The sequence below is a fragment of the Argopecten irradians genome, chromosome 15 (assembly GCF_041381155.1).
Source record: "Argopecten irradians isolate NY chromosome 15, Ai_NY, whole genome shotgun sequence".
Lineage (NCBI taxonomy): Eukaryota > Metazoa > Mollusca > Bivalvia > Pectinida > Pectinidae > Argopecten > Argopecten irradians.
Genome location: NC_091148.1, coordinates 8,034,168 through 8,054,854, shown reverse-complemented (window position 1 = coordinate 8,054,854; position 20,687 = coordinate 8,034,168). Strand labels below are relative to the sequence as shown.

The following is a 20,687-nucleotide window of genomic DNA, read 5'->3' as shown; positions in this document are numbered from 1 at the left end:
AGGACAAATTATGTCGATTACGCGGACCAATGGCGTTGTAAACAACGATATGGTTACAACAGCGCTTCACTAACATTGACCATCCATTTCAAGCATATCTGTGATTCAATTAAAGAAACAGGAACGATAACTCTTCAAGTATCCAGAAATGGAAGACGAATGTTTGTTCGATCAAGCGAAACTTGAAGAGGGTAAAGGAAATCGCGACAAAGCATTGGAACTATATTCTAATTTTATTCGTTTAAACTGCAAGGCCGATAAAACTAATTTAAGTCAATCTGCGTAAGTTATTTTAACACTCATGTAGGTTCACAAACCTACTTTCGGTTTGCCCATTGTTAACTTGACCGACAAACCAAAGTCTAACAGTAAGCCTACTGATCTTGTTAAGTAGGTCTGTGGTTCATAGTCTACATACATTCTATTCTGTTAACGACCTATAGACATATAATTAATTTTTCTTTGTTTTCATACCAAATCTGGCTTTCTGATTGGCCAATATTTTTTTTGCATACCACTATGAAAAAAAAAATCCGAGAATGGCGCGAAACCCCGACGTTATCGTGACGTCACAATAGAGACATTGACGTTGCGTATTGATTCGGAAAAAAGAGTCCCTTGAAAAACCACTGTAATGTTACATTTAAACATACTGCATTTTATCAAATAGAGTATAAAATTAATTATAAGTATTGATGTCACTATTTTTTTAATTTTATCGGGTTATGAAAAGAAAAATTGTTTGCAAACTTTTATATTTACATTTTCACTTCGCTCCGCCTCAATGTAACTAGTAAACTCCGATCACTTCATTTCCCAATGAAGATGCTTGGTCACGCGCTGACCTCTGACCGGCGTGAGAATACATTTTGACATTGTTTACATTTTGACCTACATTGTAGTTTTACGCCGCTTCAGTTTTGAACGAACTTTCTGCGATGTGGCCTAGGCCTACCGTTGTACATTTAGAAACACAGACAAGAATGCTTGATAAAGTGATATTAGAAATTGTCAGTAATATAATATTATAGTCGCCTAGAGATATTTTACACGTATTTTGATGACACACTGAATTAGGCTCAAGCCCAGGTAAAAAAATGCTGAGCATAGCCTGAACCGGGGGATGCTTCAAAGCTCTCTATTTAGGCCTATAAATATATGCACTGCTGACAAGTAAACAAAGCATGAAATTAAAACTAAAAGCATTTATTTGTTTAATGTTTAGAGAGATATCTTAATTCAAGCACACGTAAGAAAATTTTAACAATGTTATCTTCAAAAAGTGTAATTTGGGTTAGCGTCATGTTAGGACCGAACGCACTCATCGCATAGCCTAGTAGGCATAATCGAACGCAAATAGTTTAATGTGTACAATATATGTGAAACGGTGTCATACATGTAAGCTTAGAAACGATAGATTCCATGAAAATACGCTCAAATAGCAAACAGGCTAATTTCAGTGACATTAAGCCTAACGAAACGATTCTGTGAGTGTCAAAATCCACGGCATTGGAGGGTCGTTGGAAACCGCCAACTTTTCAAATCGATGTTTCTCTACTTACTTTATACCGAATTTTAATCCCCAATCTCCAGTAGACAGAGAAGTTATCACATTTCAAGAATAACACAGAAGTCTTCCAGTGATCTGCGACTAAGTCCCGCATTTTAACACGTTTTATTGAGCCCCGGAAGCATGATTATTGGACTGCATCACATACTACAGACGCAGGGGTTGGATTTCACAACAGGTTTAGTTAATACATATTTAAATGTCAGCTACAAATAATTATCAGACGGAAATACAACATTCAGTTAATTCCATAACAATTATAATTGAGTTTTAAAGGGTTTGATTATGTTTAGATACCAACTATTCAGCATTTTCACCACAATCGTCATTTTCTTCGAAACCGGACCCCTGCTCAATCGAGCGACCGGATTACACATTGACTGCACTGCTAGTACTGCGCAGCAATTTTTGTATTTGAAGCTACATAATAATGTTTTATGAAAAATTTAAGCCATTAATTCTTGAATATAAAAAACAATATTTCAAAATCTCCGTTTTTTATCGTAACAACGCACAAAGAATGAAGTTATTTTCGGAACTACATTTTTGTGTTGCCTTGGTGACGAGAAGAACTGACTGGCGGCTGTTCCGTAGCTGTACATACATGTACGATAACTGGTACAATGTTGCAAAATTGCATAATAATTTTTATACCGAACACATATAATTTGACTTTTTTTAACAGCGGAATTTTTAAATTGGTTAATGTAAATATAAGGATTGATTATCAATTTTGTTGCTTGCATTGACTGATGAAGAAAGTTAATCTCGTGCAAATGTTACATGAACTGCTTCGCAGTTCACTTCATTTGCACGAGATTAACTTTCTTCATCAGTCAATGCAAGCAACAAAATTGACAATCAATCCTTAAGTGAGAATCCGCTACGCGGATTCACACAGTTTGCAAACAATTTTTTTTTCATACCCCGATAAAATTAAAAAATAGTGACATCAATGCTTAAATGCTAGACATATTTATGTACATATAGTATGTCATGTAAATGTAATCTAACTCGCTCAAGTGTACTATCATTTTTAAAATTGACACCTGAATAGAGACTTTAAAACAATTTTTTGACAGGTGTGACATAGGCCTGCATAAAATCACCAGTATACATGGTCCTTAGTGAAGTACAATTAACTAATGTATTGATTGAAGTAGGCTTTCATATGTCAATGGTTAGTAAAATATTGAAATTGTTAAAATACCGACAATGTGTAATTGAATTACATGTATTGCTTCTTTTATATGAAAATTCCTTTTACAAGATACAAGAAACTTTATTTATCATTGAAAGTGTTAACAATGAACATAAGCTCCAACATAAAATCTAAGTCAACTTCACTAGCCAAGGTATCAGTCCGATACCCTTCAGGCCTTAGGTAGACTACTGTATATTCAGGGCCAATACCCTACAAAAATTTTATATGTATTTCTGCTATTTTTCATGTAAAACTATACCTGTGGCTGTGAAGGTGATCACTGCTTTGGGAATGGGACCTGTGGCTTTGAATTGGGAAAATGTGCGACAAAACCAGGATTTGGGAAAAATTATGAAATATGAAATAAAGCATAACAAATAAGATTTTTTATTTCCAATGTAGTTTATAAACTTTTCTGAAGCCAATTACAAATATTTAGTCTTCATCAACTAAGTTCATGCAATATTTTTGGATATTTTTCAAGAAATTTTGATTTTGGGAAATTTAAGGCTTGAATTGGGAAAAATTTAGAGGTTTTGCCATGGGGAATTAGGCCGATTTTTGGCCCCGAATCATGTTGAAAAAAGCCCTGTATATATACATTAGTGGTCATATATATGCATACAAAAATACAAGAGAGAGATGCATGTAAACAAAGCAGCATGGCAACAAAAACCTGGAACGGATATGAATTATATGTTCTTTGTTAATAAAATTTTGGCAGACATAATTTGACTGAATCCTTTTAATATTACAGGAAACAGAGGCTTGCACTTGCCTATAATAACAGCGGATTTCTGAGATATTTACGGGTTGATTTTGCCAAAGCTATTGAAGATTATACCGCTAGTGTTGGATTAAATCCAGATCTGTCAGTTGCTTATTATAACCGTGGCACCGTCCACTATAGACTTGGTAAGTTTAAGTTGTTGTACAGTACATACTGTGTATTTAATATGCTTGACCATATGCGAGACAAGTGTCTGGCTCAATATGTCAATGAAGACTTCTATTTTTTTTAATGATAAGAATATGGGATATGTAAGGTAATCGCCATAATTGTAACAAATAGGGGTGCTTATTAGTGAACCAAAATGTAAATTGTTGACGAAAAAAGTCAGCCTTATTTCAAATCTTTCTGTATACTTTTGACGCATTAATCTGTTACAGTAAAAATGCATAGGTCTTTTAATCTTTGAGATGCATTATTATATCGTATTTCAGATGTAAAAGACTCGCATGTTCGTGTAATATGGTATACATTGCTGATGTTAGAGGCATCACATGTTGTAAAACATGTTATTTACATGGGTGGGGCCGTTTTTACAACTTCAAGTCTTCTCCAAAAAAGGGGAGGGGCGCTTATAGGGGGGGGGGCACTAATTATGGCGAATATGGTACTCATAGTTTTAGTCAACTTCTCAGATGCAGCAGTAAAATCCTCTATATATATAAAAACGGCCCATTACTTTTCCAAAACAGCTTTTAATTTTTAAAATGGGATTGTAAAACGAGATTGATAATTTTGCAGAGTCGCTAAAGTTATTAACTCATTTTTAATACTACACTCATCATCATCTCCAGAAAATTTTAATTGAAATAAATAAAATGCTAATTTTCATAAATGCGGTCGTCGTCTTATGTTTCCCGTCGTCGTCCTAAATACTGCATAGTAGTTGTTCAACTCTCACTGTGCACAGACGGCAAAACAGCCTACTGAATCTGCACAGTTATCATTATTACCCAGGAAATCTTGCATATGTTTGTGTTGTGAACTCATCTTAGGCCATGGATAGGCATTTTCTCTTGTTATTAATGTTTTTTAAGAAACCTTTAAATTTTGCTTCAGAAAGGTAGTGGGCCTTTAATTATTCCTTATTGATCACAGTGTCTGTAAAATCCAATTAACTGCTTAAAATGAATCCCATTTTTAGTGAAAGTTTGATCACATGATAATAAAATCAATAATTAATGGGCTCAAATTTTAAAGAAATGTACTAAATTTTAGGCATGAACACCATTTTTTTATTGCTTGGCTTTGGAAGTTTTTATTGTCAGGTTTGACAATGTACAAAATTGATTCAGGCATTCAGGATATATTACTAGTAATAGACTTTAATTTTTATCGCACATAATAGGAAAATCAATTAATGAATTCATCTTTGAATTTCAAAGGGTATTTAAATATATTTCATAGCATTATAAATATCAATAGATCTTTTAACAAGCAAGGCGAGCGATGGAGGCCATCTAGGTTTGTATTACCCTATTCAACTAAATAAGTGCCCTTCCCCCTTTTGAAGCCTCAATTTCACCTACTGGTACCTCGAGTTAAATTAAGTTGGTGTAGGGGTGTAGGTTTCTCTTCATTTCTTTTGCAAGTTGATTGATGACTTAACTCGGCAATAATTTTGTAAACTGTTTGGCCCAAAGTTCCTGTTAAGTTGCCTCGAGCGCTTATTGCATTGATTACAGTATCTTTTTATATACTGGCTGTTTTATTTCTAGGAAGGTTTGATTCTGCTATAGCCGATATGAAGGAAGCCCTGAAACTGAATCCTAAATTCACAGATGCAAAGACAGGACTTGAACGGTCAATAGCTGATAAACAAGAAAAGATGGACAGAGCGTGGTGAAACACAGTCATCACCATCCATCAAGGGAAATTTCAACCGAAATCAAATATGCTAGCGTGCCTTACCTAGTCATGCTGCAGAGACAGGAAAGATTGATGGCTGGAAATACATACACTGCATGTATACTAGAAACAGAAGTTGATAATTTTATAACTGGTTTCTGTGATCGAAAGTTCAACACAGATGCATGCATGTGCATTGATGGAAACGTGATGATATTAGTGTTGGTCTGATTTTAATTTGAATTGATGATAATTTCATTCAAATTGTCTAAAAGACTATGATTGAATATGGAAGGCCATACAAAATGTAATCAATTACGAAAGGGGAGATTACTTATATTTAATACAAATATATATGATAGTGTCCTGAATCTTTATACGTGAAATCTATATGTAAATAAGTGCAAACATTCTTAAGACATTAAACATACCATGCTGTTGTTATCCCATATCGAAGAGTGATTTCATAAGCCCATCTCCCTTCAAAATTATCTTAAATGGAGGAACATGTATTCAAGTCATTAATAAGAGATCATATATATACATATAGCACAAATGAAGTATACAGTATGGTGGGAATAAAAAGCTGAAATAACCCATCTTTTCTTTGACTTATAATTAAAACATTGCATTTATACATTTGTTTTCGACGCTCCAGGGGTTACTATCACTGTTGTTATTTCCTGGAATAGGTTGTTACAGAACAGCAGGCAACAGAAAACATGTAATTTTGGTCCTTTAAAGTACATCAATAGAAACTGAATAACAGTGCATTGTGGTTGACTGTGTGGCTTTGAAGATGAGCCGACACTTTCTCTTCAAAGGGAGCTGGTCAGTGTTTTTTGTCCTGAACTGCCTTCTCGTTTACTATGAGATAGTACAGTACTGAATATAATAGCAGTGATAGTAATCCCTGGACTATCAAGGATGATATAACTGTACGAAGGATTTCAGATTTAGAAAAAGATTGTTCTGACCACAGGCCTTGGCTAGCGAAGATGCATAATAAATGCATCATATTGGGTCTCTCATCCTCAATACTCCAGGGGTTCCAATCACTTACACTCTTAACACCGCTGGACTATCTCATAGTAAAATTGGAGGCAACAGGACTGATAATTTAGTTGTTTGATGTACATCAAAAAAGCCTTATAACAGTACACTGTGGTTGACTATATGGCTTTGATGTTGGACGTCTCTCTCTGTAGTCTTCAAAGGAAACCTTTGCTGGTCTGTGATTGATTCAGATGTTTTTTGCTGAGCTGCATCCAATGTGGATGTGTGTCTCTACGCCTATTAGTTATTGAAGTCCTTGTTTAAAAGATTCTAGCATTTTTGACAACTGCAACTTGTATTGAAGGGATCGGTATATTTGCCATAAATGACCTTAGTTGTCGAAGGGCCGTAAAACTCAAACAAACAAAATAATTGTCGATAAAATATTTGGAAACCAGTTATTGAGAAATCATTGAGAAATTTACTGACAATGGATGAAGATTGGAGCAGGATTACTGTAGGTCACCTTGGTCCATGGATTAAGATGATATAACAAGCTTGGAGGTGCCCCTTTATTCAAGTATAACTGCAATTTATCGTTTGCTAATTTCGCGACCCAAGCAAATTTGCATCTATTGTTATATTTATAGGAATTACCATTCAAATTTTTTATCTGCAAATGTAAATCTATATTGTTTTGAAATTGATATCGCAAAATTTATTTGCCGTGAAAGAAAGTTGATTTGCAGTATTGGACTAATGTTGAGTCACTTAGTATTGCCATTGATAATGGAAAAATAATGGAAAGACAATTACGTTAGCTTAGGCTTAAGCTTACTTTACCTTTTCTCAGGTGTGCCAAAATAAGCTATGTGATGATGATGGCTAAAAAGAGACACTAACAAAATTCTGGCTGATAAAATATTTTTTATTATAGAAATATAAAGCAATTTCCACTCTTTATTTTATGAGGATGAAAAATCTGGACTGACTTAGCAAACTGTCAAAAACTTATTTATTGTATTCTAAACTTCAAAATGATATCCTTGATTATTTCTTAAAAATTTTATAAAGCGAAAATGTGAACATTACTTTAGATATCCAAATCTTCTTAATGATGTTATATAAATTATATGTGCGACATTATTTTTTTGTGCAACATCCTTAATCAAAACACTTATCATTATCAATCAGCAAAACCCTATCTAAGTACTACCTACGATACATTTCTGACTTCATCCTAGTCCTAAATACCAACACATATACTGTCTATAATCCCAAATACTAAATACCGTATTCCACCTAGTAAGCACCCCCCCCCCCCACCTTTTTAGGCTTCAATTTGACTTACTTTGAATTCAATGCAGACTGAAAATATAACTTGATTGGTTTCCTTACTGGTATATCTTTTGCAAATCTATTAATTGCTTTAGAATAATTTTATGAAAGGATAGTCCAAATTTTTTTCTATAAAGTGCACCCTTATTATTTGCTTCATTTTTTTTAACCCCACTGGGCACTTATTGGTTTGAATACGGGTAATGTTAGGTTGATACAAAGCCATTATACATATATGTACATAAATATTATATCTGTAGTAAATATGACTATACAAATTCAATCCGTATACTAAAGTCTCCTGAAATATGATATAATAATGTTCCCTTGATTTGTTTTAAAATCAAATTTTAAATGCCTTCTAAATGTTTCTGAAATCTCCTGTAAGAGCACCACTAATGCTTATTGCATCATATATAACTGTTGCGTTGCATGATACTACATATTAAAATCAACCATTCAACAAAGTGGATTCCACTATTTGTAGCAGCTATTGTGCCATTAAAACAATATTTGTAACAAAGGAAACAAAAACAACATGATAAAACATCGTAATATTTGTTAAAACAGCTGTTATTAGTTAGAAATATTACCAGTAAATTGAGTACATTTAACCCCCATCTCGCTGATTGCAGCAAATGCTGCATGACAGAAACTTGGTATCCATTGCAGATAGCAGTGTTGGCCGCTTTCTTAAAAGATCAAGTTTCAATTTATTATACTTTCAAATTTTTTTTTCTCTCACCTGTAATTAATCATATTGAACATGTAGATTAATTACATAATTTTACCTTTTAGTAATCAATTTTAATAAGATTTTTGTTAATCTATTTTGCAGCAGAATAAGGGTTTTTAAAATTGATAACTTCCTGGATCATATATTTTAAACAAAGATTTTGACCTTTAAACCATTAAGTTTAAAACCTTAAAAGTCACTGTATCATTTAAGTCATAAGAAATATTTCAAGTACCAAGACCATCATGGCATGACAACATATCTCTTATAGACTTGCATTCTTGTAAGAAAGTTAAGTACAAATAAAAGAAACAGCAATAAACCTTAATTAATATTTCAAACCACAAAATGATTCACTTATGCAGTGATTTTTGTATAATAAATTTCAACAACAAATAATGTGTCAAAAGTTATTCACTAGATATTGGCTAAAGTTTTAAACAGAACCTCTAGGGTTCAACAATCCATGATTTGCACTCCCTTATCTAGTCAAGGTCAACTTGGTTACAATTCTTTACAAAGCAGTATATGCTATATGGAAGCACTATATCATATTCGTAATGTAAAATTTCAACATCAGCCAGAGGACAAAAACACAAAATACATCAAGCATTCTTCATCCAACTTGGAGATTCAAAAATCAATGTAAAGCAAAAAATGATGTATCTTCAATGCCACAAATATCTCATATTTCAAAATAAAATTTAGGAAATATTTTTAAAACCATGTCCATCATGAACAACTATTTCACCACGAGACATTCTAAAACCAGCAACTTGTTTTATGTTGTGTAGACAAAATGCACATTAATTCATTCACCCCTGCAATTTCACAATGGACTGGTCTAATCTTTGAATTCGAAGAGTCTAAATGGGTCTTGAGGGGTGAATGAGTGAAGATTGTACAATAACTCATTCACCCCTGAAATTTCACAATGAACTGGTCTAATCTTTGAATTAGAAGAGCCTAAATAGGTCTTGAGGGGTGAATGAGTTCAGATACTTGGCTGCCATGGAAAACAGGTAGCCAATCATTTGATATAGTTCTTGACACCTACTACGATGATCATTGACTACCTTAGACTAAGTATTACGGTAACATCAATATGGGTTTTATCTCTGATATAAAATATGCAATACCTGAATAAATTCTCATGGATCAAAAGGCAACATTGGCATGTATCATTGTAAACTCAAACAGCTCTAGAATTGTTCACACGAGTCTCGATATAAAACCTCAAACAACTCTAAATCTGGACATAAAAATCTCGCACTACAACTTAACATCTTTCACACACTTTTGATCTTGACATACGACTCTTGATCTTAAGGTCTCTTTCTCACACAACTCTTGATCTTCAAGTCTTTCTCACACAACTCTTGATCTTCAAGTCTTTCTCACACAACTCTTGATCTTAAAGTCTTTCTCACACAACTCTTGATCTTAAAGTCTTTCTCACACAACTCTTGATTTTGCAAATTTCTCCCACTACTATTGACCTTGAATAATTGTTTACACAAGTCTTGATATAAAATCTAGTACAACTCTTAATCTTGACAAAAAGATATCGCACTACATCTTACATCTTTTCTCACACAACTTTTGATCTTGACATAAAATTCTCACACAGCTCTCTTGACAAAAATATCTCGCACTACATCTTACATGCATCTTTCTCACACAACTTTTGATCTCGACATAAATTCTCACACGGCTCTTTAGCTTGACATCTTTCTCACACGGCTCTTTATCTTGACATCTTTCTCACACGGCTCTTTATCTTGACATAAAAATCTCACTAACTTTAAATCTTGACATAAATTCTCACACGGCTCTTGATCTTGACATCTTTCTCACACGGCTCTTCATCTTGACATCTTTCTCACACGGCTCTTTATCTTGACATAAAAATCTCACTAACTTTAAATCTTGACATAAAATTCTCACACGGCTCTTGATCATGACGTCTTTCTCACACTACTCTTACCCTTGACATAAAATCTAATACAGCTCCTAATCTTGACATAAAAAATCTCACACGACTCTCAATCTTGACATCTTTCTCGCACTACTTATCTTGACATGAAATCTCACACAACTCTTGTTTTCTTTGAATGAAGGCTTCTTTAAAATCCAAGATAAGCCGGTTGGCATGGCTTAAAATCCATGTAGTTTGTGTGTATGTTTTTGCTAAATTCTGAAAAACAGAACAAATCTGTATAGACTTAAAAGAATAACAATCTTTTAGAACTGTAAAATACACAGATATTATAGAAAACGAAATCAGAGTAATCATAATTCTTGGTCTGACCATTACTTATCATTTCATTAACTTTATCCCAAAAAACTAAATCAATTCCAAGTAAATAGCATGAAATATCCTCTTGAAATTATCAGATATGCAGTATTAGCCATTCACCCCTCAAAATTCATAATGAACTGTCCTTGCTTTTGAATAGGAAGAGTTCAAATGTGTCTTCGGGGAGTAAAATGGCTAAACTATAAAGCAGACTATTTTCACAAGTCACAACTATTATGACACCTACTTAGAAGAAAATAATAGATGTTACATTTACAACAGAACACAATATCTATTCAGGCATCATTCCTGAGATTTGAGGGGTGCTGCAAACATTTCATATGTTGAGGACCTTAACAAATTCACCCCTGAGATTTCATAATGGATTGGTCGAGTCTTTTGATTTAGAAGAGCCTAAATGTCTAGAGGGGTGAAGGTTTAGATATACCTACTTCAAGTTCTGGATAGCTTCCACTATCTCGTCTTTCTTCTCGCACTTGATCTCCTGGAAAAAAAGTTTTAACTTTTATTGTATGGTTTTCTAACGTTAAAATTTGTTTGGTTTGATTATTGTAATGTCCTATTAACAGTCAGGGTCATCTAAGGATGTAGGGGAGGAAAACCATAGTATTTGGAGAACTAGAAATATGTCTGTTAGACATTAAGTGCTCGCTAACTACTTCCTAACCTTAATTTCCAGTATGAAATAATCCTCGGCAACAGGTGTCCCCGTGTACATAGCACTTTCGCTCATTATCTCTGGGACTATTGCAAGGAGATGGTTTACACCCTTGGTGTATTGTAATAGATACATTCCTTTACTTCATCAGAACTTTAAATGTGAAATACCTTTGAACTTTGTTAAGTGTGTTCTTTGTTACATAGAAGCGTGTTTATTATTATATACATTGTAGATATTGATACGATAGACTCAAGACTTGATTCGCTGTTCAAAATAGTCGTCCGCTAGAACACTGTCTAGTCTCTGTGCACATGGTGACTCACCTGTGCCTAGCTTGAACGCCTTTCTGGGGTACATTAGATCTAGAGCTCAGACACTCAGACTGATATTTTATATTGTCTTTTTTTTGTTTCAATCGTATGATAATGCGCTTCACAATGCGTCTATATTTATGACTATTTGAACCTTTTTAATACATCATCGGTGAGGTGCATGAATTTCTTGAGCCATACAAGCGTTTGTATGTTTATACGCTTTCAGTTCCATAATCCTTTATCGACTATTTAAACCTTAATGCACATTGGTGTACAAAATCGGCGAGGTGCTTGAATATATAGAGAGATGCAAGCGTTTTTATGATTATACGCTTCCAGTTCCAAACGTATTTTTGTGATAAGTGTTTAATCCAGGTACGTTCTTGATTACTGACAATTGCATATGTAAATCGTTGCAAAAGAGTTAATATTTAATTTATGTTTATGAAATCATAAGCTGTGTATGTAACCATAAGCCAAAGACCAACAGAATATAGTTATTCAATACGTAGATCTCACTTCCGGTATTTCATGCGCACTAGGCATAACGGATGTACACAGACTCTACACACGACAAGGAAAACAATAGGGCGAGCGTACTCTGCTCGCCCTAAAAACCACTGGCCTATAGTCAGTACTGGGCAACTGTCCCACAAGGGATTCAAACTTGCAACCTAGAGGTCGAGGGCTTATGGTACCGTAATATGTCAGGACATTTTCACCATTTGGCTATCTCAGCCCAGGAAATAAAATGTGAACTGCACTTTTGCACAGTGAGAATATTGTATCTTGATTTATATTAATTAACCTTCCTTCTGTCAACAGGAAATACACATAATTTCTTGTCTCTAAGACTTACCTCTTCAGATGTCAGGGTGTAGCCTTCAGCCACTTTCGACTCCAAGAGCTCTATCTGTCGGAGCTTTTTCTCCAGTCGCCTTTTCTCTTTCTTCTTCTCTGCTTCAGACTACAAAACATTAAAATAAAACATGTCTTCTCTGCTTCAGACTACAAAACATTAAAATAAAACATGTCTAAGACATTAAAACTGATCAAATAAACATCTTTCCTACAACAGGTGGCCTATTCAGACAGATTATACCGCATATATTACAGTTTATTTTCTTTCTGGCTGAATTAGGAATGGACACTTTATTTTGGAAGTGAAATTGGTTATCCTGCAGTACCTGCAGATTTTGAGTAATCTATTAAAATTTGAAATAATTTCAACTTAAACTTTCACCAGAATGGACGACAAATGCCCTCCGCTTGGGCTAATTAGGTCTTTTAATTAGTAATAACTCTAATAGAGGGAACATGGCAGAACCCTATATAGTTTACTCAACTCCCCATTATGTCAGGGTTCTGTGTACCAAATCTTATCGAAATCTGTGAATTAGTTTAGGAGGAGTTTACCGGACAAAGTTGTGACATTCCTCAATTGGTTCTAAGAGCAACAACTTACAGTGGTGCTGCTTGAGGAAAGGTTGCCATCATCAGCCTCCGAACCTGAGCTGCTAGCTACCAGACCGTCCTGTGGGAGACCTTTCACGTTAGGGATCACAAAACTTGGTGAAGTACCATTCTGTAGGTTCATCATGGATCCTTAGGGGAGAAAAACAGGGATTCTTTATACACAAGTTCCGTATTCAGCAAATCATTTCAGACTTTTTCAAGAACAACTTTTAAAATTTGTATTATCACATAACTGGGTTGTTCAGTGTTGTCATATAGCCATGTCAAAAAATCGTAAAACACATGTGTAAAAATGTTGTCACAAACAAAACGAAATATGATGTTGCACGACTATCTCCATAGACAGAAATGTCAAATCTAAGAAAAATTTCACCATCGCTCTTATACAGAAACAAAATTATTATTTCTTAAATACTAGTTTTGTGATAAATAGAATCTTGCATTTCTGGCTTCAGCTATGTCGCTTTTCAAAATAAACTAAAATTCACCTCTTCCCAATCCACGCCCTAATCCCATACTGAAAACATTCGGCATCATCGTGTTTGGTAACCTCAGGCTTCCCGGACCATCTGTCTGATGGGACCCTCCGGACAACTGACCATTTGGTACAGGTCCAGCTCCTCCAGCCCCTTGGTTTGACTGCATGACCGTCTGACCATTCATCGAGGAGAACTGACCAGGCACTATTGTTGGATGTCCATTCTGTTCGGACATCATGGCGTTGGTATTGGAATCAATTGTTGTATAACCAGGAGGGACTCTGGACGTTTGGCCGCGCCCGGCTGCCCGTCCAAGTCCCATCTGTCCTCGTCCCAAAGGTGTTGGCCCCAGCGGCTGTCCTCGTCCGATAGGAGTTGGCCCCAGTGGTTGTCCCCGTCCTATAGGAGTTGGCCCCAGTGGTTGTCCTCGTCCAATAGGAGTTGGCCCCTGTGGGTCCACCTGAGGAGCACCTCTGCCACCTATCAAACATTCATTTTAAATATTGACAACAAAGTTTAAAGGTATATACAGAATACTGTCGGCTTCTGATTGGCTACACACATAATATATTTACTTAATTCATGTAAAATTGTGAGAACTTGTCTCCATGAATTTTTTGTGTGATAAATGTATGACCAAGTGAGATAAGCATGTATTAAACATCACTTGATTAGTTATCGTATATATTACAAAACCTGTATATATAGTGACTCGGTTACCATAACAACCAAATTTTTTTGAAAATAACAATGTCATGCACATCAATACTTCTCATGATCCTCACCATTACAGTGAAGTTTTTAATAATTAAAGTTGGTCAATTAGTTTTAATAGGATGTGTTTTCTGGACAATATTGTCAAAACACCAAGGTTGTTTCAGATTTTTATACAGTTTGACTGGTGGGACCTAGAATTTAAATTTCCAAATAGAAAAGCTAAAAGGAAAAAATTCTGAAGATAAGGAGCCAACCTCAAAATCTGTAATGCTTTCCTGTGGACACCAGGTAGACATTGTGACGAAGTGATTCCAGTATATCAATCTACTTAGAAATAATAATCTATGTTTTGATTGTCAAATGATTGTGCCGTTATGATTACCACGTACCCATCTTTCCTCGTCCAAAACCACTCCTGGATAGGGACAAAGCCAACACAGATGTGGACGGCGGTATCTGACCTACATGGGTGGCCGATTTGCTTGGAAACGACATGAACGTCTCTGGTTTGGCGTGAGGAAGACGCAGTTTCTGCTCTTCTTCAGCTTCCCCCTCCTCTTCTGGGGCTGGTACACTGTTTGTAAATCAGGATAAGAATAGGATCATCGAGTACTATACACAAAATATTTCTTGTGTAGAAAATCAAATACATGAAAACTATGATTTTGATTTTTGTAAAGTATTAAATTTTGTGAATTTGGATAAATCCCCGAATTTAGCAAAATTAAAACCCCTGAAACTATACAGTAATGTGTGTTGACTTCTTATTCCTCAAGCTCGGATACACCCAGCAGAGCACCCCATATACTGGCAACTCAACCTTATAATGCCATCTCATTACACTACACTGCTCCCACCAAGTCACATTATATTACAGGGCACTGCTCCCACCAAGTCACATTATATTACAGGGCTTTGTTCAGCATCATTTGTGGCTGATTTTCAGCCTCATAATTTCCCCCAATTCAAGCTTTAAATTTCCCAACATTCAAGTTTCTTGAAAACTATCCAAAAATATTGCATGAACTTCGTTGGCTAAGGCTTGAAATATTTGCGAATTGGCTTTAGAAATGTACACAAACTACAACAAAAATTAAAAAAAAATTGTTATACTTCATTTCATATTTCATAATTTTCCCCATATTTTGGTTTTGTCGCACATTTTCCCAAATTCAAAGCCACGGGCCGGGCCCCATATTCCAAAAGCAGTGGGAAAAAGGTCTGTATTAAATCAGGCCAACTTACGTCCTTTCCTCTGATGGCAGGTTCACCTGCGACATGTATGTCCTCTTCTCTTTTCTCGACATCCTGAAAATAAACAAAAAAAATATTGTGATATTATTTATAATATCGAGCATCATTTCATATATCGAAAATATCTGTTTAACCTAATATTAAAACATGTTAAGTAGCAATATAGCAATTGTTGATTTTGAATGTCAATGGTGAAAGTTGACTAAAAATATCAATTTGGCTCATTTCAGTTGGGTAAACATTGCATATTACAGGCCTATAAATGCATTACAGAATATACAGGCGCTGTATACAGACGATCAATGTTACTTTTAAGGTAAATATCTAGAATTTGACAATAAATTATAGTACTTCCTCAAAGATAATTCTCAGCACTTTCAATTTCAAAACACTACATAACATAACTAGTAATTGTCCATCAAGAATGTATTCCGTCTTTGCATATTACAGAGTTAGCTCCCTTGTGGGAAGGTATCGATTGTTGCATCATTATTTTGTGAACGCAATCCACATCGTCTCTGAAAAGTATGACATTACGTTCGCAAACACATGACGTCACAATCAATACGGAATAAGTTAATTTATATTAAGTTGATAAGACACTTGTTTCTATTTTCCTTTATATACCAATTTGGAATCATATCGTATCAAGAATTCAATACAGAATGTTTAAACCAAAGAGAATCCTGAAATATTTACCCAGCAGTGTTTCTGGCATTGAGTCGCATGAAATAGGTAGGGTCCACTCCAACCCTGGCCACACTTGGAATCTCTGTCAACAAAAACATTCTAATATTAACACTGGGATCTTGTCTACTAATTACTTGGAAGGTCTAAAACGACACGATACATATTGAATATACTCTGAAACAATACACGATACATATTGACGATACAGTGGACCTCTTTTTCAAATTCAGTTGACCATTGTATTTCGAATATTGTGACAATAAAAGACAATTTTTGTTTAAATATTCTATAACGAGGAAAAAAATCTACCAACATTTGATTCGGTTTATCATCTGTGTTAATTAATTTCTGTCAATTCGTATTCTTAGTTATGAAAAGGCATTTCTAATCCATCTAGGTGACACAGATGCTTTAAACACTTCCTTTTGATTGAAATGCTGTTACTTGAATGATGCTTTAGAACAAATTTTGTTTGGAATTTTCTATGTCTATAACAAAACAGTAGGGTGAGTTGTTAAAACGATACAGCGATATACAGCATGTTTGTGTATCGATACTCGATACACTGCCGAAAACCGATATGTATCGGTATATCAATATATTGATCCAGCTCTACTAATAACACTGCTATTTAAAAGCATTTAACCTATGTGGCAGCAGTGATTTAAAGATTATTTTGCCCTTTAATCACTACTACTCTCAATTAATTGCGAAAAGGCCTTTTTACCTCAATTTACGAAGGAAATAGGCAATTAGGAAGAACATTTCCAGGAGTTAACTGTATTTCTTTGGGAACTTCATATATATATATAATAACTTCCATTGGGAACGGAGCCCATTATTGGTCACAAAAGCCCTTGTAGAAGTCCTGACTACTCCTTCACTTCTGAGGTTAAAGCTTGAGTACAAAGAATGACCCTGACTGTAAACATACAGATAATGGCTTAAACCATCCAACTACCGCATGGACAACATAAACCATCCATCTGCTGCGTGGACAACATTATTACCATTCCCAGGGGATTATCTTACCTTCGTCCCAGTTTTCCACCGACACATATTCTTCACTATCAGCGTAGCGAGGGAGGTCTGTGTTTCCTTTGATGTACTGTCCATCACGGTTCTCTTTGTTTTGTTCTGAAACGTAAACTTTTAGTGTTAATCACCCCTGAAGACACACTTAGACTCTTCTAAATCAATGATTAGATCAGTCCATTATGAAATTTCATGGAAGAATGAATTATATCTTTGCAAAATATCAGGTTTTTTTGTGTGTCAGTAACACTTTCACCCCTGAAGACACATTTAATTTAGACTCTTCCAAATCAAAGACTAGATCAGTCCATTATGAAATTAAAATATCAGTTATCAAACTAGTCTGTCCAATGAGTATAAAAACATAATCTTCAAAAATGTCTATTCACCCCTGAAGATGTATTTAGATTCTTCTAGTTAAAAGGCTGGAATAGTCCAATTTGGAATTTCAGGGGTGACTGAGTTAATAACCGTTTAATCAATCTCGCTTTTGAAGTCGCAATATCTTACTAATAATTAAATATAAAAGCTGTAAACAATCCAAGCTTTACCCAAAACATTTAAAATTAATTATCTCAAGATAATATGTTCATACTGAATAGTTAATGGAAAACAATAGACAAACATAATGGCAATGTCAAGTCAGATCTTCTGCTTAAAACATCCAAGATATTAAAATTTCTCTTTATCTCATACAGCTAGATGTAAACCTCATTTGTTATTTTTAGTAAGTTAAATATTTAAATGATACCATTGAATTTATTTGACCACACCTATCAATCTTATTAAAATTAGAATTTTATGTTTGCACAACTACACTGCTCTCCAATACAAGATCAAACAACATCTGTTCAGGGTCATCTCAGTATAACCCCTATGGTGGTTGAATCTCTCAGAATTATAAACGCTTCCAAGGTGTTCCGATTCTAAGCCGGAGTCATGCTGAGGTGACTCTAAATGGGTAGAGCATAGGATTGGAATTTCAAGTCTAATTTTAATTAAATTGCTACACGTATGTACCATAAAGAATAGACGGCTCTAGTCGAGCTTTATCTGGGCAGTTAGCCATGTGGTAGCGGAGCTCTGGCTTCCGTACTTCATGACGAGCATTGTAAGGACACACAGCGAAATCTGCTCCTGGGTGATTCTGTAAAATGGAACGAAATTGCACATAACAGAAAGTACAGTAAAACCTGCATCAGTAACAACCTCTGTAGAGTATATTCCGTCTTTTTTTCTGCATAATTAATACTTCGATCATGAGACTGCATATAAACAAATAATTGATGTGAATACTTTTGTGTATGCAAATTTTCAAAATTGTTTTATTCCATCTTTGCTTATTACTGATTTACTTTCCTTGCAGATAGGTATCCATTTTGATGTCATTGTTTTGTGAGCGAAACTCACAAAACTTGCATCATTTTCGCTCGCAAACACATGACATGACATAACAATCAATACTTATCTGCAAGGGCAGATAATTCTTTAATGTGAAAATAGAGAATATAAAGAGAATATTTTCTTTTTTATTATCCTTACCCGGCGACATTTCATGAGGTGATATTGCATGCGCTTGGCTGCGATCATGTGGACCTTGTCGTACGGACATTCAACCATCTCTTCCGGGTCATACACCTTATACTGTGCCATGGCTCCAGCTGAAAAATAATAATTTCATTTAAATTTCTTAATTTCATAAGTGTCAATGTGCTGATCAGACCAAACTGATTCCAATAAATCATTACACAGAAGCTAAATGTACACAAGATCCATTTTCCAGAGGAAGCACAAGGGGCCGCGGTGGCCGAGTGGTTAAGATGTCCCGACATATTACCACAAGCCCTCCACCTCTGGGATGCGGGTTCGAATCCCATGTGGGGCAGTTGCCAGGTACTGACCGCTGGTCGGTGGTTTTTCTCCGGGTACTCCGGCTTTCCTCCACCAACAAACCTGGCACGTCCTTACATGACCCTGGCTGTTAATAGGACGTAAAAAAAAAATAAACAAACCAAAGAGGAAGCACAAGTCAGAATTGTATAAAAGGAGAGGAGATTGTAGCAGCAAGACTGGGATTTAAACCCAAGACCTCTGAACACTAGCCAAATGTTGTACTGACTGAACTGCTCACCAATCTGGTCTGCCATAGTTGAATGGCACAAATCTATATTTACAAACTAGATAATTTCAGGGTCCTGTACTTATTAAATTGGGAAAATACTTTTTTTTCTTTCTTAAAATATTAGCAACATTTATACATAGATTGGAGACTTCTTCTTTGTCATTGTTGACAGGCAGAAGGACCTACAGTTTATATTATGGGCATTTCCCTTTGGTCAACTACTTTTTTTATCAAGATACTTCTGCATCGATACAAAGTTAAAACATTATATCATGGTTTGATATATAAGGCCAATTACGACCCGATTAATATTATTTTTGAAAATTGTTAATTTTAGCAAAAACACTCCAATCTTTTTATAAGGGACTCGCAAACTGGGAAGGAAATCCCTTTCTGGAGAGGAGGTCAGAGTTAGGCATTTGATGCAACCAACGACACTCCCTCCCATCTATTTGTTGTTTCTTTAACCAAAAGGTGAATTAAACTAGCCTAATGTAATGTTCCAATTATGAAAAATTTATCAAATTTGGAATATTTGGACTCTGCATGGTGGTTTCAAGAAATAAATAGAATTTCCCCTTACTAAATTAATTCATATTTTGTTTAAGATATTTTCAATATTCTACAATGAGACAACGAGATGTAAAGAGTGTGGTACATTAAAGATGTAAACCAGAACAGCCTTATACACCGTTATTTTTGTTTTGATTTCACATCAAACAATGGCGCAGATCTGGGTGGCCCTTGCCAGTCAGATCAGATGAGATGGGCCAATATGCATGCGGTCAGAATCAACACAGTTTGAGGTTATCTTCGATCAAACAAATAATACTTGCCTTTAACGAATTTATAAAATTATTTCGTTTACACTTACCAATAGACACAATATTGAGATAGAGACCTACAATGTTTGTAAACTTTTCCTCATGAAGGAAATTGCGGGAAATTCCCTAAAAGCGCCCTCTATGATGGAAATGACCTCCCTTGATGAGAGATTTCAGATACGATTTGTTGTAAATGTGATTATCTTTTCCATATTCTGTTCACATTTGTGATAAAAAAAATCATCATTTACTAATAGGTTTTAATCTATATAAGAAATTTTCATACATGTTTAATGTATTAATGTTATACGGA

General features: G+C 35.0%; 2 protein-coding genes across 3 annotated transcripts; one reads left to right on the top strand and one right to left on the bottom strand.

The window, feature by feature from the left end:
• The first annotated feature begins 15 nt into the window (after positions 1–15).
• Positions 16–6,011, top strand: LOC138309100 (tetratricopeptide repeat protein 32-like). The gene is made up of 3 exons (XM_069250240.1): positions 16–282; positions 3,532–3,689; positions 5,283–6,011. The coding sequence occupies exons 1-3, from the start codon at positions 149–151 to the stop codon at positions 5,408–5,410; spliced, it is 420 nt and encodes a 139-aa protein (XP_069106341.1). The 5' UTR covers positions 16–148; the 3' UTR covers positions 5,411–6,011.
• A 1,304-nt stretch (positions 6,012–7,315) lies between these two features.
• LOC138309097 (uncharacterized) lies at positions 7,316–20,510 on the bottom strand. Of its 2 annotated transcripts, none has more exons than XM_069250237.1 (12): positions 20,425–20,510; positions 18,971–19,089; positions 18,449–18,575; positions 17,426–17,530; positions 16,403–16,475; positions 15,695–15,757; positions 14,839–15,023; positions 13,742–14,212; positions 13,243–13,382; positions 12,637–12,744; positions 11,234–11,286; positions 7,316–10,679 (listed from the first exon to the last, which is right to left on the bottom strand). In XM_069250237.1, the coding sequence occupies exons 2-12, from the start codon at positions 19,079–19,081 to the stop codon at positions 10,673–10,675; spliced, it is 1,443 nt and encodes a 480-aa protein (XP_069106338.1). In that variant the 5' UTR covers positions 19,082–19,089; positions 20,425–20,510; the 3' UTR covers positions 7,316–10,672. The 2 variants fall into 2 exon arrangements, with proteins under 2 accessions (XP_069106338.1, XP_069106339.1); XM_069250238.1 differs by lacking the exon at positions 20,425–20,510 and adding an exon at positions 19,330–19,400.
• Between the last annotated feature and the right edge of the window lie 177 nt (positions 20,511–20,687).

Bases quoted from the DNA above. Each gene is read 5' to 3' on its own strand.
- LOC138309100 (XM_069250240.1), top strand. From the start codon at position 149: ATGGAAGACGAATGTTTGTTCGATCAAGCGAAACTTGAAGAGGGTAAA. The intron at 283-3,531 runs GTAAGTTATTTT...TTAATATTACAG, and splicing joins ACTAATTTAAGTCAATCTGC to GAAACAGAGGCTTGCACTTG. The intron at 3,690-5,282 runs GTAAGTTTAAGT...TTTTATTTCTAG, and splicing joins CACCGTCCACTATAGACTTG to GAAGGTTTGATTCTGCTATA.
- LOC138309097 (XM_069250237.1), bottom strand. From the start codon at position 19,081: ATGGCACAGTATAAGGTGTATGACCCGGAAGAGATGGTTGAATGTCCG. The intron at 18,576-18,970 runs GTAAGGATAATA...TCCATTTTACAG, and splicing joins ACCTCATGAAATGTCGCCGG to AATCACCCAGGAGCAGATTT. The intron at 13,383-13,741 runs GTGAATTTTAGT...TTCTCCCCTAAG, and splicing joins AGGGCGTGGATTGGGAAGAG to GATCCATGATGAACCTACAG.